This window comes from Emericellopsis atlantica (genome assembly GCF_019669845.1).
Source record: "Emericellopsis atlantica unplaced genomic scaffold F5Z01scaffold_58, whole genome shotgun sequence".
Lineage (NCBI taxonomy): Eukaryota > Fungi > Ascomycota > Sordariomycetes > Hypocreales > Bionectriaceae > Emericellopsis > Emericellopsis atlantica.
The window spans coordinates 28257-53475 of NW_025764760.1; the positions used below are offsets into that span (position 1 = coordinate 28257).

At 57.9% G+C, this 25219-nt stretch overlaps 12 protein-coding genes across 12 annotated transcripts; 5 read left to right on the forward strand and 7 right to left on the reverse strand.

Annotated features, from left to right (window-relative positions):
• The first annotated feature begins 443 nt into the window (after positions 1 to 443).
• F5Z01DRAFT_473985 (uncharacterized protein) lies at positions 444 to 3137 on the forward strand. Its single transcript, XM_046260017.1, has 2 exons — positions 444 to 544; positions 601 to 3137. Exon 2 carries the CDS (start codon positions 624 to 626, stop codon positions 3024 to 3026), a length of 2403 nt encoding a protein of 800 aa, XP_046113532.1. The 5' UTR covers positions 444 to 544; positions 601 to 623; the 3' UTR covers positions 3027 to 3137.
• A 529-nt stretch (positions 3138 to 3666) lies between these two features.
• F5Z01DRAFT_473697 (oxidoreductase) lies at positions 3667 to 5153 on the forward strand. The gene is made up of 2 exons (XM_046260014.1): positions 3667 to 3947; positions 4001 to 5153. The coding sequence occupies exons 1-2, from the start codon at positions 3872 to 3874 to the stop codon at positions 4849 to 4851; spliced, it is 927 nt and encodes a 308-aa protein (XP_046113533.1). The 5' UTR covers positions 3667 to 3871; the 3' UTR covers positions 4852 to 5153.
• F5Z01DRAFT_668739 (GRIM-19) lies at positions 4866 to 5709 on the reverse strand. Its single transcript, XM_046264372.1, has 4 exons — positions 5519 to 5709; positions 5338 to 5444; positions 5131 to 5283; positions 4866 to 5042 (listed from the first exon to the last, which is right to left on the reverse strand). Exons 1-4 carry the CDS (start codon positions 5567 to 5569, stop codon positions 4985 to 4987), a joined length of 369 nt encoding a protein of 122 aa, XP_046113534.1. The 5' UTR covers positions 5570 to 5709; the 3' UTR covers positions 4866 to 4984.
• Positions 5710 to 6355: 646 nt separating this feature from the next.
• On the reverse strand, positions 6356 to 7926 carry F5Z01DRAFT_473790 (uncharacterized protein). The gene has a single exon (XM_046260015.1). It carries the CDS (start codon positions 7731 to 7733, stop codon positions 6771 to 6773), a length of 963 nt encoding a protein of 320 aa, XP_046113535.1. The 5' UTR covers positions 7734 to 7926; the 3' UTR covers positions 6356 to 6770.
• F5Z01DRAFT_684501 (glycoside hydrolase) lies at positions 7919 to 8734 on the forward strand (the record flags this gene model as incomplete). The annotated part of the gene is made up of 2 exons (XM_046265935.1): positions 7919 to 8399; positions 8454 to 8734. The coding sequence occupies 2 exons, from the start codon at positions 7919 to 7921 to the stop codon at positions 8732 to 8734; spliced, it is 762 nt and encodes a 253-aa protein (XP_046113536.1).
• A 184-nt stretch (positions 8735 to 8918) lies between these two features.
• F5Z01DRAFT_641049 (Oxidoreductase, molybdopterin-binding domain-containing protein) lies at positions 8919 to 10850 on the reverse strand (the record flags this gene model as incomplete). Its single annotated transcript, XM_046262560.1, has 1 exon — positions 8919 to 10850. One exon carries the CDS (start codon positions 10848 to 10850, stop codon positions 8919 to 8921), a length of 1932 nt encoding a protein of 643 aa, XP_046113537.1.
• Positions 10851 to 12606: 1756 nt separating this feature from the next.
• Positions 12607 to 14682, reverse strand: F5Z01DRAFT_697098 (general substrate transporter; the record flags this gene model as incomplete). Its single annotated transcript, XM_046266300.1, has 7 exons — positions 12607 to 12753; positions 12809 to 13502; positions 13563 to 13798; positions 13854 to 14182; positions 14238 to 14351; positions 14401 to 14519; positions 14597 to 14682. The coding sequence occupies 7 exons, from the start codon at positions 14680 to 14682 to the stop codon at positions 12733 to 12735; spliced, it is 1599 nt and encodes a 532-aa protein (XP_046113538.1). The 3' UTR covers positions 12607 to 12732.
• A 661-nt stretch (positions 14683 to 15343) lies between these two features.
• Positions 15344 to 16567, forward strand: F5Z01DRAFT_631394 (uncharacterized protein; the record flags this gene model as incomplete). The annotated part of the gene is made up of 1 exon (XM_046261785.1): positions 15344 to 16567. The coding sequence occupies one exon, from the start codon at positions 15344 to 15346 to the stop codon at positions 16565 to 16567; it is 1224 nt and encodes a 407-aa protein (XP_046113539.1).
• Positions 16568 to 16602: 35 nt separating this feature from the next.
• On the reverse strand, positions 16603 to 19659 carry F5Z01DRAFT_473842 (uncharacterized protein). Its single transcript, XM_046260016.1, has 5 exons — positions 19242 to 19659; positions 19127 to 19152; positions 18445 to 19079; positions 17201 to 18392; positions 16603 to 17145 (listed from the first exon to the last, which is right to left on the reverse strand). Exons 1-5 carry the CDS (start codon positions 19312 to 19314, stop codon positions 16639 to 16641), a joined length of 2433 nt encoding a protein of 810 aa, XP_046113540.1. The 5' UTR covers positions 19315 to 19659; the 3' UTR covers positions 16603 to 16638.
• A 492-nt stretch (positions 19660 to 20151) lies between these two features.
• Positions 20152 to 21048, reverse strand: F5Z01DRAFT_631387 (putative ankyrin repeat-containing protein; the record flags this gene model as incomplete). Its single annotated transcript, XM_046261784.1, has 1 exon — positions 20152 to 21048. One exon carries the CDS (start codon positions 21046 to 21048, stop codon positions 20152 to 20154), a length of 897 nt encoding a protein of 298 aa, XP_046113541.1.
• Positions 21049 to 21190: 142 nt separating this feature from the next.
• Positions 21191 to 23818, forward strand: F5Z01DRAFT_732062 (ADC synthase; the record flags this gene model as incomplete). The annotated part of the gene is made up of 2 exons (XM_046266712.1): positions 21191 to 22869; positions 22912 to 23818. The coding sequence occupies exons 1-2, from the start codon at positions 21440 to 21442 to the stop codon at positions 23816 to 23818; spliced, it is 2337 nt and encodes a 778-aa protein (XP_046113542.1). The 5' UTR covers positions 21191 to 21439.
• Positions 23819 to 23890: 72 nt separating this feature from the next.
• F5Z01DRAFT_474149 (uncharacterized protein) lies at positions 23891 to 24574 on the reverse strand. The gene is made up of 2 exons (XM_046260018.1): positions 24385 to 24574; positions 23891 to 24328 (listed from the first exon to the last, which is right to left on the reverse strand). The coding sequence occupies exons 1-2, from the start codon at positions 24470 to 24472 to the stop codon at positions 23964 to 23966; spliced, it is 453 nt and encodes a 150-aa protein (XP_046113543.1). The 5' UTR covers positions 24473 to 24574; the 3' UTR covers positions 23891 to 23963.
• Positions 24575 to 25219: the final 645 nt, after the last annotated feature.

Consider the following 25219-nt stretch of genomic DNA (forward strand, 5'->3'; position numbering starts at 1 on the left):
GCGGGGGTTGCCCACCTGGAAGTGCGCCGCGACGCTTATGACGGAGCGGCATTGCTGGCGTCAGTTCTCTCGAATCAGTTTCGCAAAAAGACCACCCCGTGCATCGGCTCGCCTGAGACAACAAACCGAACGCAGGAACGGCATCTGCAGACTATCTGATACTGCTGCGCAACACATGTACACTGTACCACCTTCCTCTGCAAGATACGAAGCAATCATTCTGCGACCACAGGACAGGACCTTGTCGCAAACATCACGACACGACTGGACCCACTTCCCCAAAACACGTGACCTGGCGTTTGCCCGCGCCGGCGCCTGAGCTCTGCTACAGCTGAGCCTCCAGTCCAGCTTGCTACGTACATCATCGCGCTATTTCCTATCAGCTTCAGAGCCAGAGTCGACGTTTTACTCGAGTGGATGACACAAACTCGAGAATTCCTCGCCCCTGTCTGAAAACCCGCAGCAAGACTATTGCGCTTCCCAGGGCCATGGGCCAGAGTCCACCTCGCCCACCGAGACGGATCGCGAACGGGGAAGCTTGCTGGTGCGGCATTCGCGTCTCAACTGCTGTGCTTGACTGATTGACTGACTGCCGGCCAGATTGCCACCCGACAGCGCCCAAGATGGGGGACGTCCGAGTCGTCCACATGGGCACGCGCCTCCACTACCCTGTCACCATCACCCGACTACTGAAGAAACCCGGCGATGCGATCGAAGCCAGACAGGTTGTGTTCGAGTACAAGTTCAACTGGCAGCGGGAGATTGAGGAAGGCAGATTCAAAGAAGAGACCTCGTACGCTGACTTTGAGTCACCCGCCGAGGGCACCCTTCGAGAATGGAAGATTGAGGAGGGCGAGGTCGTCAAGGCCCCGCAGCCATACATGGCCATTGAGGAGGCGTGCCCCCACGACGTGCAATTGGGTAACATGTGCGCCAAGTGCGGAAAGGACATGACCGAGGTCAATTTCGCGACGGCTGAGGAACGGGATACAGACCGCGCCAACGTGAACATGGTCCATGACAACGTGGGACTCGTCGTCAGCAACGAGATTGCGATGAGCAATGAATACTCTGCACAGAAAAGGCTGCTATCGCAACGCAAGCTCAGCCTGGTGGTTGATCTCGATCAGACGGTCATTCACGCCTGCGTGGACCGCACAGTCGCGGAATGGAAAGCGGACCCTTCTAACCCAAACTACGAAGCCGTCTGCAAGACCAAAGCATTCACGCTCACAGAAACCCATGACCTGGTATACCATGTCAAAATGCGACCAGGCTTGAGCGACTTCCTCGCAGAGGTGAGTGAGATGTACGAGCTGCACGTGTACACAATGGGCACCAGGTCGTATGCGGAGAACATTGTGGCGCTGATCGACCCCGACCACACGCTCTTTGGGCAGCGCATCATCACGCGAACGGAGAGTGGCAGCATGCACGCCAAATCACTGCAACGGATCTTCCCTGTGAGCACAAACATGGTCGTCATCATCGACGATCGCTCCGATGTGTGGCCGTACAACAGGCCGAATCTGATCAAAGTGGTACCGTATGCATTCTTCAAAGGCATTGGCGATATCAACTCGAACTTCCTGCCTCCTGCGACTAAGGAAGCCGTGCCTGCGGCTCTGCCGGAAGCGAATGGATCAGCAGCCCCAACGGGCCAAGCAACCACCGAAGCACAGCCGCCCACTGCCCCTGACGCAGATAAGGCAGTTCTCGCGATGCGACTCAAGGATGACGAGGAGAAGCTTAAGGAGCAGGCAGAGGAGCAGGAAAAAGATCTACAGCAACAAGTAGAGGATCGCCCGCTCCTGCATATGCAGGAGGAGCTAGAGAAGGAAGACGAAGCACAGGGGGAGGAGCCGAAGAGGCATATACTCCTGACGGATGATGACGAGGAGCTTATTGCGCTCCAGGATCACTTGACAGATGTCCACAAGGCCTTTTACGCCCTATACGACAAGCGGCGGAGGCAGCGCAAATCCGGACAAGCACCACAACACAAGCCTGGCGAAACCAAGGTCCGCCGCCCGTCAAACGACACGGGTGTCGATCTCTCACTCGTGCCGGACGTTGGAGACATACTGGAGAACCTAAAGCAGAGCGTCCTCGAGGGCTTGGTGATCGCCACATCCGGGCTGGTTAAGGGAGGCCGTGTGGAGTATTCCGAAATCGGCCAGCAAGCCCAGGCCTTTGGCGCGCAGGTCGTGGATGAGGTGTCCAAGAGGATCACCCACCTTGTCGTGTCGCCCACCCACGAGCGGTCGGAGAAGGTTCGACAAGCGGTCAGGTTACGATCGGTACGCATTGTCAGCCAAAGCTGGTTGCTGGATTGTCTGAGTCAATGGCGGAGACTCGACGAAAGTGCCTACTTCGTATCTGTGGAATCCCTGAGAAGGGAAGAAGCCGAGCGCAGGCGCAAGCAGGGCGAGGCTGGCTCTGGTAGTGTATCCAGAGATGGCACACCGGCCGAGGACGACCCGACGGGCGAGCTGGACCTGGGTGACGATGATGATATGGACGACGAAGAGTTCCGGAAATTACTCGATCTCGATTCCGATGAGGACTTTGGTGACATGAACACCTCCACCGACGAGGAGGAGGAGGAGGAGGCTAGTGAAACAGACGATGATAGGAGCAGTCGAGCCAGCGACGGCGGTCTCAACTCATCCCAGGAAACCGAGGGAGGCGCCAACAACGGCGCCTCGACCACAGTGCCTACCCGTACGAAGCGGAAGAAGCCGAGTGGCGAAGACACAGATGGCGAGTCGGATCGGGAGAGCGTCATGGCCAAGAAGCAGCGCATCGCAAGAAGTCGGCCATCTGGGTTACGGTCCGAGGCCGTCATTGTCGAGAACGGGACGGGGCCGGACGCCGGCGACGACAGCACCATGTTGCCCACCCCTGGGACGAATGGAGGCGACGTCGTCAACCTGGACCGGGGCGACGAGGAGATTGATTTCGACGAGGATGAGCTCGAGAGGGATATGGAGGCTGCGTTTGAGGAAGCCGAGGACGATGACTAGGCTGCGGCGTCTTGGATGGTTCCGCGAGCGATAAGGGATGGAAGAGGCGCAGGCGGCGGAGAGGCAGAGACGCAGACCAAAGACAGAGCGGCGCGTGCACATTGGAGCTTGGCGTGAGGATTGTTTTCAACATCTGCTGCTTTGGGCACATACAGACATGCTCGTCCGGCGTTTTCAGGACTGATTGTTTCAGTCTGTATTGTACATCAGTGCGTTTGCGGGATGGATATGGCCTTGGTTTCTTTGTGTGGCAGTCTAGGCGGCATTGTGAATACCCTGATTGCTTGCTTGCTGTTTCGTGCAGTCGTGGACTCGCCTGTGAAATTGAAATTCCGCCATGATGAAGGTTTTGGATGCTTAAACTGTTCATCAAGTCCGCTTCAGAAGCTCAGCTCGGGCGAAGGCTCCCCAGTGATTCGGACGAGACCCGGATGAAGCCGCCGAGTGGCCGAGCGCATGTGCTAACAGCCGCTAACATTAACATGTGGCCTCTACACCTATGAAGTGATAGACGCTGTTAACATTTCGGTCCGGCTCCCCACAAAGGGCCGGACGACGGTGCAGAGAAAGGAGCTCTCCGGACGACGCTGGACGGCCGACCGGGCTCTGCGATGTCTTCTCGTCCGGAGCACAACCGTTTCTTATGAGAGGAGTTTGCGGACTTGGACGAAGACCAAGTGGACTTGTCTATCTTCGTCCGAAGCAAAGACTGCTGATGCGAGTATAAGAAGGCCGGAGCCCTCTGGTCCTGGGAGGCTAGGATGGAAGACAATCAATTGTCTTCAGCACCCAATACATCATCACTTTGATCTGTCTCCAGATTTGATCCCACTCTTTCTACCATTATGACTATTTTCAAGGGGTTTGACACGACCCGCGATGTCCCGTCCCTGGGAGGCAAGGTCATCCTGATCACGGGGGGTATGAATGTCTAGAACTCCAACTATCATTGAATATGCTCTGACAGCCTCGAGGAACCGGTGGAGTCGGCAAAGCAGCCATCGAGCACCTTGCCAAGCACGACCCTCAAAAGATCTTCTTCACGGGCCGCAACACGCAGGCCGCAGAACGTCTCATTGCCTCGCTTCCGGACCCATCTGTTGCCACATTCGTGCCATGCTCCCTCGACTCCCTCGCCAGTGTCAAGACGGCCGCGGATAAGATCATCCAGCAGACGGACAGACTCGATATCGTCATTGCCAACGCGGGTATCATGGCCGTCCCGGCCGGTGTCAGCGACGATGGCTACGAGATTCAGTTTGCTACTAATCACGTCGGCAACGTTGCCCTCACATTGCGCGTCCTACCTCTGATGCTCAAGACTGCAGAGATACCCGGCGCAGACGTCCGTTTCGTTGCCCTGACAAGTCTAGGCTACCGGGGCCATCCAAAGCAAGGCGTTGACTTTGAGACGATCAAGACGGCGCAAGAAGGCATGGTTATGGGCTCGTGGGGACGCTATGGTCAGTCGAAACTCGCCAACATCCTGTTCGCGCGTCAGCTGGGCAAGCGGTACCCGAGCATCACCTCGCTGGCGATCCATCCCGGCGTTGTCAATACGGAGCTTGTCACGGAGCTCAGCTGGGCGAAATGGCTGCTAGTTAGGGTTACCAACCCTCACCTCCTGACCCAGGAGGAGGGCGCGGTGAATACGGTCTGGGCGGCCACGGCGAAAGATGTGCGAGAGAGGCTGGACGAGGGCAAGACGGCGTTTTTCGAACCTGTCGGAAAGGCGTCCGCTGGTACCAAGAGCTGTTTCGATGAGAAGCTTATGACGGAGCTGTGGGAGTGGACGGAGCGTGAGGTAGGCCTGCAGGCGCCATGAGCGACGACTGGCTGTGTAAATGCTGTTCTGGTGAGAGGATGCACACGTAGATGTGTTGTGAAGTAATGGTTTGGTATTCCCTTGGACTCTAAGAAAAGACAGTTTGCATATGTACAGTTCTCTACCCATTTCTCTACTCCTTCCCGTTGGCAGTCGTGCTCGGTGCCACTGCGTACGTCGGCCGGACGAACCTGTTCCCTGGTTAGCATGGGTTCCAGCCATGTCTGCCCTGCCAGAGGCCTGATGTCACTGGATCTGGCAGTATAGGAGGTCACCTGCCTGTCTGTGCTGTAAACCTTGCTGTTCTCGCCCAAGAGCTCCTTCTCGCGCGCCTGGTCGGCCCAGTATCGGCGGACCTGGTCGCGGTCCTCCTCGGCCTGGAGGAGAGGGGTGAGGTAGATGCGAGACCACACCTTCTCGCGGCGGAGTTCACTGTGGAGGGAGAGTCAGCGCCATGCTCATGAAGCCTCGGGGAACTTGACGTACTTCAGCTCGCGCATGCCGACTGTGAGCCTGTACCATCCGTAGGTCATGACGGCGCCCATGCCCAGCAGCAGAACACCGGGGCGGAAGCCCTTGGCGGGCAGGTTGCGCTGCGCAAATGTCAGCTTCTGTCTTTCCGTGTCTCGCGTCTGCTCGTTCGCTTGGAGCGATTGCGTCGTCGCACCTTGAATTGGACGGGTTCGTACCCGCCCCGAGGGGGCATGTCCTGAGGCATGATGGGCGGGTTTGGGGTGGGATGCGATCGAGCAGGCGCGTCAATTGATCGATGTGAGGTGGTCGATGCTCCCGGCAGTCGATTGAGTGCGATTAGCGCCGGTCGTGGATGTCGTCGGAGGTTGGATCGGGCGATGATGAAGTCGTCGTCGTGCAGCAGCTCGAGGTGTTTTGCGGGCGGACGGACAGACCGAGTTATGTAAGCAAATAAGCGGGGCCATCGGCCAGTCGCAGGGCCGCGATTCCTCATCGTCACCCTCCACGCTGAAGGTATCACGAGCTCGCGGCGAGAATCAATTACATTCCACGTCCTCGGTTTTTGGCCTTTTCGCCATGCATCTTTCGCGCGGCGGCCAATATACCTCGGCAGCATTAGGTGCTGCGGGTAGACAGCCTGAGAAGTCAGGAATGAATCGTCAGTGACTGGACCTGCCAAAGGTTCCACGCGTGCGGTCTTTGTGCGTGCCACAGCGTTGCCAAATTACGAATTAAATGTCACCTTTGACACATGTCTCCCTACAGATCTTGAAAAAAATCTGTTGTGATGGATTGCGTTGGTCGCTCGGAGCAGGCTGAGGCCAGCTGAGCCAAGTCATGCCAGTACCACGGATCCTGGGGTCGTTTACTGCACCTGTGTTTCTATACGCGGCTTATGATCGTGATGGACTCTTCCTCTGACTCAGGAAACCAGACTGGACAATACCCGAATTATCGGGAAGCGGCACCACACAATGTCCCATAATACATACCAGAGGCTTGCAACATATCTTGAGAATTGCGTGGCGTACCTATGGTCCTATGGACGACTACCTCGAGATCTCTGTTATATACTTCTGGTCTCCCCGGCCACCAGGTCTGCAAGTTTTGATCCGTGGTGATCATCTACCTCGAACGACGACAGCGGCAGATGTATAATCAGTACATCACATCGACCATGCGGGAGCGTACGTCGTTCTCGGGCGAACTCTTACCTCAGATGCCCGACTTGAAGCCCCCACTGGGCGCAAACACGCAATTTGAGATCCTCGACTTGGAGACGGCATGAAAGCTAGGAATCGTAGTCCCTGCGAGTCATTCTGCTGCTAAGTATACCTGTGACGTGGTCGGCGCAAAGCAGCTTGCCACGACCAAGAATTCTGCCCCGCTGGTGAACAGTTCATGGGGCGCGCTGGTCGATCGGGCTGCTCTGCTCGAGGGGGCGATCACGGCGTGGCACTGGACGTCTTTGAGGAGGACTCCCTGCGTGCAGAAAGCCCATGGCGGTCCCAGGTATAGCGAGAGGCTGCAAGAGCCGGTTCATAATCACACCGCTCATGAGATATGTCGATGAGGGCCATCAAATGCATGGTCCGATGGCAGAGAGATTCTTCACCCACTGGTGTGGTCTCTAGAGGCACTCTGCACACGGGCAGCCGGCAAGCACTCCGTTGAATGGCAGGTCTTGGTGGTCCAGAAGGGGGAGTCACCGTGAAGCGCTCCATTGTCCGGGGAAGCAGCTTCAACGCCAAGAGCGACTGGAAGTGACCCAACTGACGGCTCAGGGCATGCGCATGCGGCGCCGGCTTGATTCGAATAAGCGCGGAGGGCCCCCTCCGCAATCTCAAGTTCGATATGTGGCATCGCCATTCGGAATGTTCCCTATGTTGCAGGGGTAAAGACCATGATCTGCTCCAGTGACCCAAGCTGACGGCCAAGGTGCTCAGCATCCCACCGCATTCAATTGGCTCTCTTTCCCACCCTCTTTCCCGATCGGTCGTGGTATTTAAAGTGTTTTGACGCCGGTACCAGCCGTTAGCTGCAGGTTTCTCAAGTGCATGGTGTGGGAACTGCTGGACGCGGCGGCGTCTCCGTTGCCCCATGAGCTTGAGCTTCGGGTGCTTCAATGGACCAAACCCCAGACTGGCGCGGTACAAAGGGTAGCACCAGCAGACACATCCAGTCTCATAAAGTGCCGGCAGTTCTTGATAGATCTGTCCTGACACAGAGCGCTGAGAAGGGAGGCGGAGCCTGATACTCCGAGTCGGTGTCGATACCACCCTCAAGCTGCCATCGCCAAGCGGCGCATCCCCAGAGTCTGGTCGTACTTTGGACACCCAAGCAGCATTTTGAAACAGCCAGAGGACCGCATTTGGCCAAGTGGAAGCGAGATTGGCATGAGGCGGCATCCATGATTGACAAGTGTACTCCCCAAGGGGCTATAAAGCCATGTCCGGTCCTTGATACAACTACATACCGCCCAGCTTACCCTCCGTTCGCTCGCATACTCTATCTATATAAATAGTTTTTCCTCTCGATCGAATTACACTGTCGGTCAGTCCTGACATACCCATCTCGCGAGGACAACAGAAGAATGGCCCCCTACACGACCACCACCATCCTCGCCGCCCTGGCTGGCGCCGCCGGCGTATCTGCCCACGGCTACGTGAACCAGATCATCATCGACGGCAAATCGTACGTCGGGTACAACCCGACGATCGCGCCCTGGCAAGCGGAGCAGGACTCCATCGGGTGGCAGAACTGGGCGACGGACACGGGCTTCGTGCCGTCGTCGTCAATGCAGGACCCGGACATTATCTGCCACCTCGACGCCAAGAACGCGCCCCTGACGGCGACGGTGGCGGCCGGCAGCGAGATCACCCTGCAGTGGACGGGCTGGCCCGATAGCCACCACGGGCCCGTCGTCGATTACCTCGCCAACTGCAACGGGGACTGCACGACCGTCGACAAGACGACGCTCAAGTTCTTCAAGATTGATGAGATGGGCCAGCTCGAGCTCGGGGCCGGTGGCGGCACGCCGGGCTACTGGGCGTCCGACAAGTTCATTGACGATGGTGAGTAGCGGATCTTTCCTTTTGCTTGTGAGATGATTGCTGACGGGACGCCAGGCTTCGTGTGGAAGGTCACCATCCCCGATAGCATCGCCCCGGGCAGCTACGTCCTGCGCCATGAGCAGATTGCGCTGCACCAGGGCTACGCGGAGGGTCTGACGCAGATGTACCCGCAGTGCATCAACCTCGTGATCACCGGCGGAGGCTCCGACAACCCGGAGGGTGTCCTTGGCACGGAGCTGTACAGGAGCGACGACCCTGGTATCTTGTACAACATCTACAACGACGAGTCCAACCCCGTCTACCAGATCCCTGGACCCGAGGTCTACCAGGGGTGAGCAGAGACGTATGCTCGAAGACTATGGATGGCGATGGTAGTAGTTTAGGATATGATGAATGATGAATGAATTATGTTGTCAGAATGCTTATAGCCAAAAAACAAAACGCACAAACGCTGCAATGATGCCAACAATGCTGCCAAACCAAATTGCGCCCCACTCTTCTCACACAATCTCTAGTATATCATGCCGTCTTGGTCTTCACCACGGCCTTGCTATGCTTCCCCTCGTCCTTGACCTCGTAATCGACCCTGTGCCAGGCCGTGGCGAGGTTGCCGCGCAGGTTGTAGATGCTCTCGTACGTCTGGGGCTGGGTATTGTACGCATCATCCGTGGCCTTGACCACAAATGTGGCTTTGCGCTCCTTGTTGTGCTTCTCGGCGTCGGCCACCTCCTTCTCGGCGGGCAGGTGGCCCTCGTAGCGCCAGCGCTTCCAGCACCAAGCCTGGTGGCCCTGCTCGAGCTTCATGTCGTCCTGCAGCAGGCGGGCCTGGTCCCAGGTGTGGCCGCCGTCGAGGCTGACGTCGACGCGCTGGATCTCGCGGCCGCCGCCCGAGTAGGCGTAGCCCTCGAGGGAGACCATGGGCTCGCCCTGCTCGGGCTGGCGCATCTTGGTGCGGGTGATGGCGCTGGTGATGGGCATCTTCTGGATGGACTTGTACTTGTCCCAGTCCTGCTTGGTCTCGTTGGGGCCGAAACACTTGTAGTCGCGGCGCTGCCAGCTCGTCTGGGACTCCTCGTCGCTGATGACAATCTTCTTGAGCCACTTGACGCAGCGGGCGGCGACGTGGCCGGGGACGATGACGCGGACGGGGAAGCCGTGGTCGCGGGGCAGGGGCTGGTCGTTCATCCGGAAGGCGAGGAGGACGTCACCGCGGGGGTCGATGGCGGACTCGATGGGGATGCTGGCGCCGTAGGCCTCGTCGCCGGAGAACTGGACGTGCTGGATGTCCGGGTCGGGCTCAAAGGACACGCCCGCGTCGCGCAGCACGTCGCGCAGCAGCACGCCCTCCCACTTGGCGCAGGAGATGGCGCCGACAGACCACTGCAGGCCGTTGGTCTTCTTGGCGTGCTCGGTCATGTCGCGCCGCCGGTTGCCGGAGCACTGCAGCACGGCGGTGACGGCGTGCTGCTTGAACCGGGTCTGCAGCTCGGCAATGGTGTACTTCTTGACCTCGCCATCGGGCAGCTCGACGGAGATCTCATAGTCGGGGGCGTTGTCGATGACGGGCACCCACATGTGGTTGCGGACATAGAAGGTGTCGTTGGGCGTGAAGAAGGAGTCGGCCAGCTCGTCGGCGGGCGTCTCTGCGTTGCAGGGCTTCTGCGTGAGGAAGCGCAGACGGGCGTCGCGTTCGGGGTCTGTCAGGAACGGGTCCTCCACGCTGGCCTGGCCGTTGGCGAGGTCGTCTGGGTGGACGTGGCCGATGCAGTAGGACTCCAGGATGTCGAGGACGTACTGGGATTTGTGGATGGCAAAAATGTTCCAGTATGGCTCAATGTCTGATCCAGCAGCGCGTAGGATGACCTCACCTCCAGGATGCGCCGGGATCCAGTCGGTGATATCGTAGATCTTGCCCTTGTAGGTGACCCATGGTCGTTCCGACTTGGGGCCATGCTCCTTGACCTCTGCGAGTCGGAAGAATGGCAGTCCGGTGTCGGTATTCTTCTGGTCCTCTGGTTCTGCAGGCGTCTGTGACGGCTCTTGGGGTTCCTTGACTGACGCTTCATGTTGTTGGCGAGGCTCTGTGTTTTGCTGCGAGGGCACAGGCTCGACAAAGGCCAGCGCCAAGGCGAGAACGCCGCTGCTAGCCGCGAGCAGCGCTGTGCGCCTGTGTTTGGGATTGGGATTGGAACTTTTGGGTGATGATCGCGCAGAGCCCTCTGGCCGTTGTGATGAGTTTGAGGAGGTCTGCGACGAGTCTTGGGGAAGTTTCGAGTGAGTTGCGGGTGTTGTCATGAAGCAACGAACTGAAGATGCTGAGGCTGATGCTGCTTGGCGTTGACGTTGGTGCGCGAGAGAGCAGCGCGCAGTGCATGACCAGGTCGAGGTGGGCTGTCTTGCTGCTGCTCGCAGGAGCTGCCTGCTGAGCTGCGATGACACATGGTGTGCCATCGCGATGGTGTGGCGAGGCGCTGTTGATGTCCGATCCGGCTGTGTTTGGGGATGGGAGATGTGAAGTGAGAAGCAAGTGAGCGTTGGGTGACGACTGTGGAGGTAGAGGCGAGGACAGTTGTCGAGAGGCTTCGCACAGAGCCAAGAGACGTCTGGCTATCAAAGACGGGCAGGACAGGTTGTAATTAATGGTTGAAGCGACAGCAGATGGATAGATAATCCTCGTAGGTGAAGTGATATCAGGAGTGAGTCTGGGACTGGGACAGGACCTTGTTGATTGCTGCAGTCCCGGTGCGGATTGGAGATTCGACCCCACAGAAATCTTGGGGCCTCCAATCGAAGCACGGCTCGGCTGGGATTTGTTAGGTAATCACTTCAGACACGGTGCTCGTGACCTTGTCCGCGCACGCAGCGTGCCGTGTGCAACCTTGCCTTTCCGAGAGGAAGCGAAGGGAAAAAAAGGAAGGAGGAACAAGAGGAGAATGAGTTGCAATGTCGAGATTGAAGAGCAAGAGATGCAGTGCTGTGACTTGGCTTGGACGGCTTCCCCACGTTTTCGATGCAGCTCCGAAGACCAGGGCTTGACGCGGTGTTGGCTATCGCCTAGAGGAGAAATTCTCGGACGTGGATCGGAGCGCAGTCCGGCGTCTGATAGTGATGAGAGAGGAGCGAACCAGCGGGCTGACAAGTTGACGTAGGGGTGAATGAAGCACTCATGGATTGTTTCGTGTTGGAATTGAGCAATGGAATTGCAGCAGCAGCTGTCTTCTCGAGCCTGCCGACGCGATGATGATCTGGATGAAAGGCCGGGCAGGTGCGCAAAGGTCGGCGAGGCCAGTCGAGTCCAGTCGGCGACTGTCTGAACTGGACCCACCCGTCCCAGGCGCGTGGGTTGGCGGTGCCGGCCCGCGTGGCTGAGAATGAGCGGGCCACAGGGACCGGAGTCCTGTGACTGCTCTGTAAAATACGCGACTCCAGGCGATCCGGCCGACGCGCTTCTAATGTTAGTCGGCGAAGTTTCGCGGGCTGACAAGTTGATATAGGGGTGAAGGGAACTGGAGTGCCAAAGTCCTCAATCGGGCGGATAGATTGAGTTTCTTGCTCGGATCAGGCCAATCGAATTCCAGGGCTTGTGTAGCCGCGGCCGTCGCGGCCAGGCAGAGGGACATGAGAGCAATGTTATGAATTGTGGGATGCATAATGACGGCCCACGAACGGGGTTGCTGCTGAGTGATGGATATTGGCGCGCGTTGCAGGCGAGTAGGGTCCAGTCAGTATCGACGGCGCTTCCGGATCGAATCAAAGCCGCAAATAAGACGGATGATATGAAGAAGTTAAGAATGCAGAGTCCGCCAGGAGAAACTATCAAGAACAATCGAGAACCGCCAAGGAGGGAATCGAGGGATCCGACTCTGGAAATACGGTGAATGCCAAGGGCCCCCAGGGGTCTAGGTGCATCTTCACCTGCGGCACCGCACAGCTCCCTGAGTGGGATTACCTCGCCGAGGAACGATACTCGAGAACAATCAGAAGATGGGCTATAAGGTGTAGCATGTGCGCGTGGTGACGGAACACCCAGCATCCAGTCTTCGCCAATACCAGCCAGGACACACGTGGACAATAAAGACATCACTGTGGAATCTCAGGCCCCAACGGGGTCTTGGTGCTCTGCGCGAAGGTCATACGACTGCAGCCATGGCACCGACCAACTTGCACTCCATTGGAAAATAGTACATGTACTTGTACGCACAGCTGTGATCCAGCGCCTAGCTCATATTGGTCTGAAGTAAGGGTGAAGCCAGTTGACGGGACGGAAAGACGACATCGTGCTGTTGAACCTCGAGCCACTGTTATCAGCACCATTTGGTCCATCCATACTCGCCTAATCGCCTCGAACCTGGACCTTGATCCGCGTCAGAGCCGTGTCAAGAAAGGACTCACCCAGAGACTCGACTTACACCAGCTTCCTTGGTCGGCTCGACCATATCGCCCTCGTCGTGCATCCCAAACGGAGGCGTGTCCTTTCTGTCCAACCCACCCTCCATCGCCGCAATCCTCGCACCGACACCGTGCGTCTGCGCCTTGCTAAACTGCCAGGGCCAGAGCTTGCGCTCAAACAGCTCGTCCACCTCCTCAAGCGACCGCCCCTTGAGCTCGGGCGTGAAGAAGACAAAGAAGAAAAAGGCCGTTGCCGCCAGACCCATGAAGATGTACCCGACGCGCGCGCCGAGCTGGATCTGCGGACCGTTCTGCAGGTAGGGCGTGAAGAAGGTGACGAGAAAGGCGGCAAAGACGTCGATCACGACGCCAAATCCCATCATCTTGTTGCGCATCTGCGTGCCGCCTATCTCTGAGCCGATGAGCCAGCACTGGCTCGCGACGCCGAGTTTACAGACACCGTTGAGCAGAATGACGGACGCGACGACCGTGTTGGAGTCGGACGCGCTCTCGTAGGCTCCTGGTCGCGAGCCGATGGCGCCGATGAGCGCGTTGAACATCGTGGCAAGCGCGGCGCCAATGTAGCAGAGCGTGCGCCGGCCAATCGTGTCCGTCGTGGCCACGGCGACCAGGCAGCCCACGAGGCCGGCGAGGGGGATGAGAATGGAGTAGGTGAAGAGTTGGTTGGAGGGGAGGCCCATGGAGCGGAAGAACCTGGGGGTTGTCAGTCAGGCTGGCTCTTGTAGAAAAAGGGGAGAGGCTGTCTGGACTTACGAAGGTCCGTAGGAGTTGGCAAACTGCTGGCCGGTGACCTGGTTGAAGAAGAAGACCACGCCGACGACAATGGTCCGGTTGTAGTACGTCTTGCTGAAGAGGTCCTTCCACGATCCTTGGGTCTGCAGCTTGCTCTCCTCAATGGCTTGCTCCCACGCCTCGGCTTCGAGCGTGGTGCTGCCATTCTCCCGGTCCCTGGCTGGTCGGATGCGGTTCAAGCTGGCAATGGCTTCGTCCTGTACTCGTCAGTGGCTGCACCTCCTGAGTAAATAGCGAAGCATGCAAGCTCACCTTTCGGCCGTTGGCAATAAGCCACCTGGGCGATTCGATGCAAAAGGGCACGCCGATCAGCAGCATGACGGCAGGAATCATCTGGACAGCAACTGGGATCATCCATCCCTTGGGGCCCTCTTCGTTGGCGAATGCGCGGCTCATGCCAGCGCCCCAGATGCTGCCCAGATGCACAAGCACCTGGACGTTGCCTGCAAAGAAGCCACGCAGAGGGGCTGGGGCGAGCTCTGCCTGGTATGTCGGGATGGTGGGCTCGACGATGCCAACGGCAAGGTAGGCGAGCACGCGTCCGATGCAGAACTGGATCCAAGACTTGGAGGTGACCTCGACTTGTGGATTTTAGCAAGGACTTGAGACATGAAAAGGTTCAGAAGTTGAACTCACGGACGACGGCGACGATCTGAATGACGGAAAGCACATAGATGGTCTTCTTGAAGCCAACCCTCTTGAGCAAGGGCTCAAAGACGGCGCATCCGACGAGCTTGCCCGTCCAGTTGACTAGCCACGTCAGTTCTTGCGGTCAAGGTATAGTCATGTAAGCACTCACCAGAGTTCATCAGACTTTTCCTCGTTGTGGAGAGGCCATAGCTGCCATCGGGCTGCAGCGTGCCAAACTGGTTGAGGAAGCTAGGCAGCGCCTGCAGAGAACCAAAGGATGCGACATCGCTGCGGGCACAGTCAGTCAGCGATCGACATTACATGCGAGCTACCAGGACGTGGGCCCTCGGCTGCAGCAAACGTACATGCCAAAGAGGACGTTGCCGGCGTTGAAGGTGAGGCAGCAGAAGAGCATGTACCCCGTCACCGTCTTCCAGTCGTCGAGCTTCATGGCGGTGGTGGATGGCTTTTGTTGCGTCCAAGGTGAGGAAGGACCGTGGACAAGTTCTGGAATCAGATGTCGCGAGTAAAAGAGAATCTGGCACGACTGGAAGGACGAGGGCAAGGCCTCATGTAGTCGTCCAGCCACTGCCAGCCAGACTAGCAACCCTCCCGAGGGCCAATCTCACCAGATGATGCGATAGTGGAGAAGACAGTTGCAATCACCCTCTCGACCCAATAATCCGGTCCCTAGTGCCCATTACCATGCATTGATCGGGTGGATTCTGCTTCAGCTTCCCCATGGGCAGCTTTCGTGGGGAAGAGTGACGATGCAGGAATCAGGATGGCGCATCCCTGTGCTTGCTGGCGGCTCGACGCTGCCGAGCCTTCCAGCCGACGCTGTCGAGTTCCAGCCGACGGACTCCATGCGAAAGGGACAATGCGATAGGAGGACTGGGCATCCATCGTGCAAGTCGATCACGCAATCGAGAGTGCGGAGATTTGGAGAGGTGTGATTGAGCATCTCCGAGTGTCTTTTGGGTTGGTATGTGTGGTCGTGAGCGTGTGTCCAGAAGTACTTATGGATGACGAGGTCCCTCACTACACACCAACATACTCAAGATCATCACTTGCGCAGAAATCTTGAGAAGCCTCCATTCATACTGAACACCATGGCACCAGGTCTCATCCAGAGCGACGCCGCATGGCTCGAGCCCTCCGTCAGCAAGGCCGTCTTCCCCGACGGCTTCAAGACGTCTGGCCAGCAGGAGCCCGTCTATTCCTGCATCCAGCCCTATGAGAAGTTCCCCAAAGAAATCACGGGCCAAACAGTCTGGAAACCAGAGGACTACAAGAACAACCCGGACAAGTGGACGTATGCCTTCACAGACGAGGACATTGCCGAGATCAACGCGGCAGCAGACGCCTTCATTGAGAGCGGCCTGCCCCTGACGGCCATCACCAAGGACAAGTTCCCGCTGCCACAGCTGTCGCGCCGCATGGCCACGCTGAAGCGGGAGCTCATCGACGGCCAGGGCTTCTGGCTCTTCAAGAACCTCCCCGTGACGGCCTGGGGCAACCACAAGTCCGCCACGGCCTACATGGGACTCGGCACGCACCTGGGCTACTTCACCAGCCAGAACTCGCGGGGCCATGTCCTGGGCCACGTCAAGGACCTCGGCGAGGACGCCACGCAGACGGACAAGGTGCGCATCTACCGCACCAACGCCCGGCAGTACTTCCACACCGACGCCGCCGACCTCGTGGGCTTGCTGTGCATGGCCAAGGCCATGGAGGGTGGCGAGTCGGATATTTGCTCCATGCACAACGTCTTTAATTGCCTGCAGCGCGAGCACCCGGACGTCGCGCGGCTCCTGTGCGAGCCTATCTGGTACCTCGACCGCAAGGGCGAGGTGTCCGAGGGCCAGAAGCCGTGGATCCGCGCCGCCGTCTTCTACCTGGAGAACGATCCCACAGGCCCGTCGCCACGTCTTTACGGCAAATTCGACCCCATGAACGTCACCTCGCTGGGTCGCTTCAACACGGGCCCCGACGCACAGATTCCGCCCCTGACCGATGCGCAGCGGCACGCCATGCAGGTCCTCGAGGACACGTGCAAGCGCGAGTCGCTGCACATGATCCTGGACCCGGGCGACATTCAGTTCCTCAGCAACCAGCACGTCTTCCACGCCCGCACCGCGTACAAGGACTACCACCCGGGCACGCGGGACGAGGCGGGCCAGCTGCGGCCCAGGCGGCATCTCATGCGGCTGTGGCTGTCGGTGCCCCTGAGCGAGGGAGGGTGGAAGCTGCCGTATCCTGACATGCACTTGAAGAAGAGGGGAGGGATCCAGGTGAACGACACGCCGCCGACCTGTCCGTTGGACGCGGAGTAAATAGTTGTACATGAATTGGCACAGTTCCAAGAAGTGACTTGAGTACATCCATCCTAAGCCAGTATAAGACCTCATCGAACCCCATCGCCAGGGGGCTCCAACATAAAGTCGCCCATGTCAAGGTGACCAGCCCAGGGCAGCAAGCCTCCCGTATTGTCCACGCCGTTCCCCACAATCATGTCGGCACTCTGCCAGTCCAGCGTCGAGTCCGGGGGCGCAAAGAACATATCCAAGTTGTGGCCAAAACCCTCCATGCTCTCATACATGTCCTGGTGCTGCATGCTGGACATCTCTAGCTCCGGATCGCCGGCAGGCAGGGTCCTGCTGCCCCGGGCGGCAGCGACAGGTGCGTTCTCGGGCGCGTGGCCCTCGGGGATGCTGTGCCGCGCCATGCGGAAGATGGACAGCGGGTTGAGTACGTAGTCGGGCGCGCTCTGGGGTGGCGTGCCCGGCATGCTGCCGTGTTGGTTGCGGCTGAGGAGGGCGAGGTACGGGTCGTTGAGGATCACGTTGGGCAGCGGGAGGATGCTGTTGGAGTCGACGCCCAGCGCCTCCAGCATGCTCTCCGCGGCACGGGACTGTGGGGGATGTCAGAAACTGTGATCCTTCTTATACAGAAGTGCAGACACTCACCAGGTCGTCGGCCACCGCATTGGTCGCGCGCAGCGTCCTGAGCGCCTTGAGGTTGCTCTGCAGATACGGGATCGTGCTGAGGACAAGATCTCTCTTACTCATCCCTGCCGGCTCGTTAACCTGCGTCAGGTAGATGAGCATGATGCGGTTGCTGTCGTAGGCGATAGTCGGAAGCCAGGTGTCCGCCAGCGTGCGTGGTCCATGTCTCTCGGCCTCGGCGATGATGGCAGCCAGTGTCCTCGCCTCCTTGAAGAGGGCAAACTGCAGTTTGCTCTGGAAATGGCCCATGTCGGGAGGAAAGGTAAAGGCTGACCTCAGCTTGTACAGCGCCGGCGTGCCGATGCGGTACAGGTCGCACATGGTCTGGTGATAGGCGCAGTGGAACACGCACAGCGCGCCGAGCTGCGATGACTCTCTGCGCATGTAGATTGCCTCGGCGGTGAAGGCCAAAGTGGAAGGCAGCGACTCGTACCAGGCCTGGAGCTCCCTGTCGAGCAGGGCGAATTCCGAGTCGGGCTGCCAGGGGGGCTTTGCCTGGTCGAGATGCTTAATGTACCACAGGACACGCCTCCTGATCTCCATCTGCTGGACAAAGTAGCCGACCAAGCCCATGTTCTCGTCCAAATCAGAGGGCACGAGGTCTGCGTGGACAAATGCCAATGGGTGCCCGCTCAGCGTTCGCGTGATCCGCGGTCGCTCGTGCAGGAAGCTCCAGTCGTTGCACGGCAGCTGGATGCTGAGGTCCTTCTCGCGGATCAGGGTCAACTGGTCAACGCCACTGCCGCAGAGGACGTCTGTGGTGTAGCAGCTCCACATGAGGCGTCTTCGACATTCACGGATGGTGACGGAAAGCGACGTGCGTGGCGACTGGTTGAGAATGTCGGAGGAGTACTCGAGGTTGATCTGGAGGGCCTGTGTCATGCGAGCCATGAGGGCACTCAGGATGAACGCCTGCGTGAAGTTGGCCATTCGCAGGGCGTAGTCGTACAGGAGTTGCGCGGTCTGCCTGTCAGGGATCATGTATTTGGAACAGTGGAATACGAGGAGACTCACCATGAGGCCCTCGATGGAGATGTGATTGATATTACCCAGGACCAGACGCTCAGCCGTCTTTGCCCAATGATGTCCCGCGTGCAGGATAAAATCTGACGGCAAGGACTGCACAGTATCGCTGTGCTCCAGAGCGTAGAATCTGGATCTGTCAGCTGGAGCCATGAGCAAAGACTCTGCTTTGGGTCGCTCACTGGGCACCGAGGGTGCATATAATATGCAGCAGCGCATTGTCCTGCAAGTTGGCACTGATCCCGTCGTCGAGCTTCCGTAGAAAGGTAGGCTTATGCAGAAAGGCAAAACAGCGAAGATGATGAAAGTTTTGGAAATAGTGGTTGACCAGGACGCGAATGTGTTTCGGCTCGGGCAGTTCACGGGAGTTGAGCCTTGACCCAGCCGTCAGCAACGCTGGCTCACAACATGTTGGCAGTGGAGTATAAACGTAGCATGGAAGCTGTGTCTCTGACGGCCCGCTCACCACACTCGAGGACGCTGGCAAGCTGCCCTGACGCATGGAGGTGCCAGCCTCGCTCGACTTGTCGGGGCTTGTCGTCGTCACTCTTGTGCCCTTGGTCTGAGACAGCCCGTTTCTGCTTGTCCCTGCCCCGGTGTCTGCGTAGGAACATGGGAGGTCAGTCTCCTGACAGCGTGCACACAAAGGCCTGTCACCCGAGCACTTGCATCGCGCAGCTCGACATGCGTTGCAGGACCGATACGTCCTGCGCCCCGTCTGTGATCTTGTCGGCTGGCCGGTGGGACGGCTGTAGGTGCACTCAAGATGGAGCTTTTCGCAATTCAGACAGCCGGACGGTCTCTCGTCACATTTGACCTGCTGATCAGCCTGGCGTTCATGCATTGGACGATGGGAGGAGGTACCTTTCTTGTTCGACAGGTGGTGCAGCCTGGATACGTAGGTCAGCATGCTGAAGTCTGACGGAGCCAGCCTGTTGACCACGCTGATCCATTGTCCAATGACGAGGAGGCCACTCACCAAATCGGGACCGCCTTTTCTTTGCAGTCGACGCTGCAGGTCGCTGCGGCTCCATGTCTTCCCCAGTCTCCATGTTCACGCTTATTCCCCTGGATTGGAGCTGTCCAGGCCCAAGGGGCTAAACATTCGAGTCGTAGAGGACTGGATGGAACATTCGGCAGGGGATGTCGGCTGGTGCTGCTATTGTACCTCTGGAGTCTGAGGAGGAGGTTCTCCGCTCATGGTATGGCCTCGATTCCTTCCGATCGGCTGGAAGAGGGTGGGGAATGGGGAATCTGGGGATGCCCCGGCCCCCGGCTATAGCCTACTTTTTGATGCGGAGACTCGATTGGAGTCGGGAATGTAGCCGTGTCTCGTGGGACTAGATATGCATGTTGTAAGCGAGCTGTCGCGTCTAACGTACGGCATGTGGCTCAAATAGACTTGCTTTATGTTATGCTCCAGTCACTAGCAGCTCTGTGTCTGCACAGTCGTGCCTTTCTTTCCCCTGCCGGCATGAGACCTTCATATTCGCATCGAACAGTTTGGTCAGATACATGTATCTTTGTGATTGTCTTCGCATCGCTCGCTGATGCCACAACAACACGCGTGTTTTTAAGCAAGGCTACTCATATCGAGAACCGCCAGCGCGATTGATTCGTTGAAGTTGAGCCGCACTGCGCAGAGACATAGCCTTCAAGCATAGAATTAGTATTAAGTTTTTGTCTTGTCGAATATGAGGTGATATGGGTTGTTCTGAACGAGACCCGCTGCTGTCAATGGTCTCTCGGACGTCTGTGGCAACGTCGCCACATGGAAGCGATTGCGGCTCTCAGACGGGAATGTGGCTAGATGATCAACCTACCTGCCAAGCTGGACATGACTTGGCTGCAGAGACGTTTGTATACTCGCTAGGCTTGAAAGAGATATCCTATTCAAACAGCAGAACGCCCCTACCAAGCCCACCGACTGCGCCAGCCTGTCGAAGCAACTCGACGACATCATCGTGCCCTGCGGCGGCTGCACCTTGCATGGCCGTCTGCCCTCCCCAGCCTGCCACCGCGTTCACCTCAGCGCCGTGACTCAACAGGCGTGATACAATGTCCACATGGCCTCTCTCTGCCGCAGCATGCAACGCCATGCCGCCTTTGAAGTCGCTCCCTGGCGCATTCACATCCGCTCCAGCCTGAAGCAGCAGGTCCACCACGTCGATGTGCCCAGCGAGAGCTGCAGCTTGCAGTGCCGTCCGTCCCTTGTACTTGCTCGGGGCCGCGTTCACGTCGGCGCCATGGCTGAGAAGCAATGCGACCAACGTCGTGGACCCTGAAGCGGCGGCTGCTTGGAGGGCAGTCACCCCGCTGGTCGAGGCGCCTTTGGCATCGACGTCGGCCCCTCGATCCAGCAGCATCCTCACGACGTCGTCACTCGCTGTCTCCGCGGCCCCTTGCAGTGCTGTGCGCCCGTAGTATCGCTCCGCTGGATCGTTGACCTTGGCGCCATGCTTCAGAAGCAGCGCCACGAGAGCGAGGTTGCCTGTTGCGGCCGCGAGAGCTAGGGCGCTCCGACTGCGATTGTTGCCGACCTGGCCATGGACGTCGGCATGGGCTTCGAGGAGAGCGCGAGCGCAGTCCAGATGGTCATTCTCGCACGCTGCTTGTAGGGCTGTGCGCCCGTAGTAGCCATGAGGAGCCTCATTGACGTCGGCGTCGAAGCGAATGAGGGCTTGGAGGGTAGCGACGTCGCCGGTGGTAGCAGCCTCCTGCAATGGCGATTGCTGGTCATCCCCGCTCTCTACCGTGTCGTCCTCATCTGCTTCCTTGAAGGTCATGCTGTGATGAGAGTTGAGAGTCATGAGACAGGAACCCAATGCACAGGGTAGGCAGACTGACTGGGGCTTACCAGATGCAGTTACGGCCGACCCGGATACTAGCCGACTCAAGCCGATCTTAGCCACTCCACCGTAAAAAAAAGTCTCACCAACCTTATCACGACGCCAAGAGTCATGACTGTCAGAGGCAACCTCTCGTCCATGTCCGCTCTTGAACCATGCTTTGATCATGCTGCAATGGTCAATGCGATCTCAGCTCAGCCATGATCGCACATTGAAGTTTTGGTTTCGTCTATTTACATGAGCCATTCTGGCCTCACACTCATCGGGGAATTCCTCCCAGTCTTGAGTAGAGCATCCCCTGGCCAGATTCACCCCCCGACCTGTGACCATGGCCATCGCGGGACGTCTTGGCGGCCGTCGTCACCGAATCCTCTTTGTCGACGCCTTTGACTCTTTCACCAACAATATCGTCGGACTGCTGGAGGAATCCTGTGCGGACACGACGGTTGAGCTTGTGCACATTGACGATGCTGGCTTCCAGAAGAATATCGAGTCACGCATCGATCAATTCGATGCTGTAGTCGTCGGACCTGGGCCGGGCCATCCCTCCAACCCGGATGACGTTGGTTTCATCAACCACCTCTGGCAGCTCAGCGAGGAGCGCATGCTTCCCATTCTAGGCATCTGTCTCGGCTTTCAGTCGTTGTGCTTCGCCCACGGTGCCACGGTGGAAAAGCTGGCGAGAGCCAGGCACGGAATCGTCAACAGGGTCACGCACCAAGACGATGACATCTTCTCCGGCATCGGAGATCTCGAGGCTACGCAGTACCACTCGCTCCGAGCAAACCTGGGCTTCGCGGCTGGCGATGACCATGTCTCGTGGACACCATCCGAGACATGTCCCGATCTGCAGCCACTGGCATGGGATGTGGACGATGAGCTGAACGGACCTATTGTCATGGGCGTAAGACACACGACGAAACCCTTCTGGGGCGTGCAGTTCCATCCAGAGTCGATATGCACGAACAAGGCTGGCAAGGCGCTCATTCAGAGTTGGTGGGATCTGGCGCGGGACTGGAGTCGACGGAATGGCAGGGAGGTAGCGCCGCGTTTGCAGGAGAAACAGGCAAACGGCACGGCTCATAAAGTGGGAGGACAAAGCAATAGCACCAGTAATGGCGACGCTTCACCAGGAGAACAAGGTCACGGGCCCTTTGCCGAGTACCTCTTGTCGATCACAGACGGAAAAATCTCTTTCGAGCAGTCCGTTTCCAAGACGATCGAGAAGCTGCATCTGCCTCACGTCCTGGAAGCATTAGGGCTGGCGCAGGATCAAGTCCTGGTTCTCGACTCCCAAGGCCATCCCTCTGGACGATACAGCATCATCGGTCTTGTGATGCCCGATATAACGGCCCAGGTCAGTTACCGCGTGGCCGATAAGACCCTACGTTATGCCACTGGTCCAACGAAGCAACAGTCTATCCAATTAAAGGGAATCGAGGAAGTGTGGCCGGCATTGCAAGACGCTCTGGATGTGTTTCAACCTCCGATCCCGTCCGCGTTCGAGAAGAACATTCCGTTCTGGGGTGGTTTCATGGGGTTCGTGTCCTACGAGGCAGGTCTCGAGGGCATTGACGTGGCTGCTCATCCGAGCTGTGAGGAGGGCACCCTTCCAGACGTCAGCTTTGCTTTCATCCACCGGAGTATCGTCATTGACCACCATGCCTCAAATCTCGTCATCCAGTCCCTCTTGCCCGACGACGAGGAGTGGCTGGCCACGACGAGCCGGATCATCGACCATCTGTCCTCGGTGAGCGGGTCAGACGAGGACACACATGGGCGAGACGCCAAGCGGCGCAGGACCTCTGATGCGGTCGGTACCGGCGTCTCACTAGAGGACAGATCCCTCGATCTTGCACTCTCGCGAGCCAAGGTCACGAGACCAGCAGAGCGAGAGTACAGGGAAAAAGTGCTTCGCTGTCAAGACTTTCTCGCCTCGGGAGACTCGTACGAACTGTGTCTCACTGACGAGACGACCATTGAAATCTCCGGAGAGATTAACGAGTGGGATCTGTACAAGCGCCTGCGTCGAAACAACCCAGCGCCCCACGGCGCTTTCCTGCGTCTCGGTAACATGACGGTCATTGGCAGCAGCCCCGAGCGCTTCCTCCGCTGGACACGCGGGGGCCAGTGTCAGTTCCGCCCCATCAAGGGTACGGTGAAGAAGGGGCCCGGCATGACGCGCGAACGTGCCCACGAGATCCTCGACAGCTCCAAGGAAAGAGCAGAGAACCTCATGATTGTCGACCTCATCCGGCACGATCTCAGCGGCGTTATTGGCGCGGACAAGACGTGGGTCTCCAAACTCATGGTCGTCGAAGAGTACGAGACGGTGTACCAGCTCGTCTCGGTCATTGAGGGCGAGCTCCCCGACAAGAGGGCTGGCCTCGAGGTGCTCAAGTCGTCCTTGCCTCCTGGGTCCATGACGGGGGCACCGAAGAAGCGGTCCTGCGAGATCCTGAGGGACATTGAGAAGAGGCCGCGCGGGCTGTACTCGGGCGTCATCGGGTACATGGACATTGGCGGTGCCGGAGACTTTTCGGTTGTCATCAGGACGGCCGTCCGGGGGTCGAAAGACAGCACATGGCGTGTGGGTGCTGGCGGTGCCGTGACCATTCAGTCGACTGACGAGGCCGAGTTTCACGAGATGGAGACCAAGCAGTCCAGTGTACTGGCATCGCTCTTTCAGCAGCAGAAGAAGTCGTGACGAGTGGGATTCGGTGTGCATTGTTTGGGGCGTTTCTGATTCAGGGGCTTTCTTTCCTATTGGCATGGCTGGCGGGCGCTTTTGGGGATCTTCAACAACGATCATAGACATGCGCCATTCTATAGACATTCAACAAGATGTTCATTCAGTACAGATGCTCCCCCGTCTGGCCGGTCCCGAATTTACCTTCCTTGTTCAGGCGTGCCAACACGTCCTTGGCTCGCTGCATGACATGCTGGCCGTACCCAGGTCCAAGCGGGGGAGACGGTATCATTGCGTCGTGCCTCAGCCATTGCAAGCCGCTGCCCCCGGGAAAGTGTGCCTCCACACTGCTCTTGATGGTATCAAAGTAGGCGTCCCCGTATTCACCGCCGAGGACAGCAGCGACCGGTTTGCGGGTAAAGTCGTTGGTTCCCACGGTGCTCAGGTCGGCCTCGGCAGGGACACTCTGCTTGACAGCGAGCGGGATGTGAGCGATGGCCGATTCTTGGCTGGTGCAGAAGAGGATCACTGTGCCACAGCATTGTCAGTCAACGTTCTGTCCAGAAAAAAATCAATTGTTGTACCCTCGAATTCTGGCTTCATGCCCTCGACGACCGTGCGGCCGATAACCTCAGACTTGCCACATATGATGATGGGGATGGGTTGGGACATTTTGGTCGATCTTGGGCCCCTTTGCCGTAGGTCTTGGATGAATGGGCTTAGGATCAGGAAGAGCCATCAATCGGCATGGTGGCCGTTATATACTAGTGTAATGTGTGGGAAATTTATAGCACCAAGGAACAGGCTCATGATTACATGTAGGCTGATGGAGCGACTGTGAGTGGTCCACAGGGCGGTTGACTGCAGTCTGACAACATGCAGGCTTCCTTCCTCCCAGCCAGCCGGGGCTGCCGGGCGACGCGACGCCTCGCGAGTTTCCCCAAAAGGGTCGTCCGCATAATACGGTGCATGTATTCTGGCCACATGCACTCAAGCTATCGAGAGCTGCGGAGAGATCAGCCGCCTACATGTACATTACAACGCGAACAGATTCTTGACCTTGGGGGCGAAGCGGATAGAGGTTCGTACGGCTCGAATTCTGGTAGGATCTCCCCCTCTCCAGGCTTGAAATTAACTCGATATACTTACACAGACCATCTGGCATAGCTCCATCTCAGCCCACTGCCTACATATCCCTTCTCATCTCTTCTACTAATAAGCCACCCCACGTAAAGATTGCTACTGTTCCTGTCCTCGGCAAATCTTGCCTAAATGAGGATCTGACCCCATGTTCACATGCACACATGTAGCAACAACAACCACTGTACGGAGGACGAGTTCAAAAGTTATGCGTTGCCAAGAAACTAGCCATAGTTGGCGTCTAGCCCGAAGTAGCCCCCCGGGAAGTTTATCACTAAA

What these genes read in the sequence shown, in the direction of transcription:
- F5Z01DRAFT_474149 (XM_046260018.1), bottom strand. Translation starts at nt 24,472, where the DNA reads ATGTCCCAACCCATCCCCATCATCATATGTGGCAAGTCTGAGGTTATC. An exon ending in CATGAAGCCAGAATTCGAGG is followed by an intron (nt 24,329 to 24,384) that starts GTACAACAATTG and finishes GCTGTGGCACAG; the next exon opens with TGATCCTCTTCTGCACCAGC.
- F5Z01DRAFT_668739 (XM_046264372.1), bottom strand. Translation starts at nt 5,569, where the DNA reads ATGCCTCAGGACATGCCCCCTCGGGGCGGGTACGAACCCGTCCAATTC. An exon ending in GTCGGCATGCGCGAGCTGAA is followed by an intron (nt 5,284 to 5,337) that starts GTACGTCAAGTT and finishes CTCCCTCCACAG; the next exon opens with TGAACTCCGCCGCGAGAAGG. An exon ending in AAGGTTTACAGCACAGACAG is followed by an intron (nt 5,043 to 5,130) that starts GCAGGTGACCTC and finishes ACCAGGGAACAG; the next exon opens with GTTCGTCCGGCCGACGTACG.
- F5Z01DRAFT_473697 (XM_046260014.1), top strand. Translation starts at nt 3,872, where the DNA reads ATGACTATTTTCAAGGGGTTTGACACGACCCGCGATGTCCCGTCCCTG. An exon ending in GGTCATCCTGATCACGGGGG is followed by an intron (nt 3,948 to 4,000) that starts GTATGAATGTCT and finishes GACAGCCTCGAG; the next exon opens with GAACCGGTGGAGTCGGCAAA.
- F5Z01DRAFT_473790 (XM_046260015.1), bottom strand. Translation starts at nt 7,733, where the DNA reads ATGCCGCCTCATGCCAATCTCGCTTCCACTTGGCCAAATGCGGTCCTC.
- F5Z01DRAFT_473985 (XM_046260017.1), top strand. Translation starts at nt 624, where the DNA reads ATGGGGGACGTCCGAGTCGTCCACATGGGCACGCGCCTCCACTACCCT.
- F5Z01DRAFT_473842 (XM_046260016.1), bottom strand. Translation starts at nt 19,314, where the DNA reads ATGGAGACTGGGGAAGACATGGAGCCGCAGCGACCTGCAGCGTCGACT. An exon ending in GAAAAGGCGGTCCCGATTTG is followed by an intron (nt 19,153 to 19,241) that starts GTGAGTGGCCTC and finishes CTACGTATCCAG; the next exon opens with GCTGCACCACCTGTCGAACA. An exon ending in ATATGCACCCTCGGTGCCCA is followed by an intron (nt 18,393 to 18,444) that starts GTGAGCGACCCA and finishes TGACAGATCCAG; the next exon opens with ATTCTACGCTCTGGAGCACA.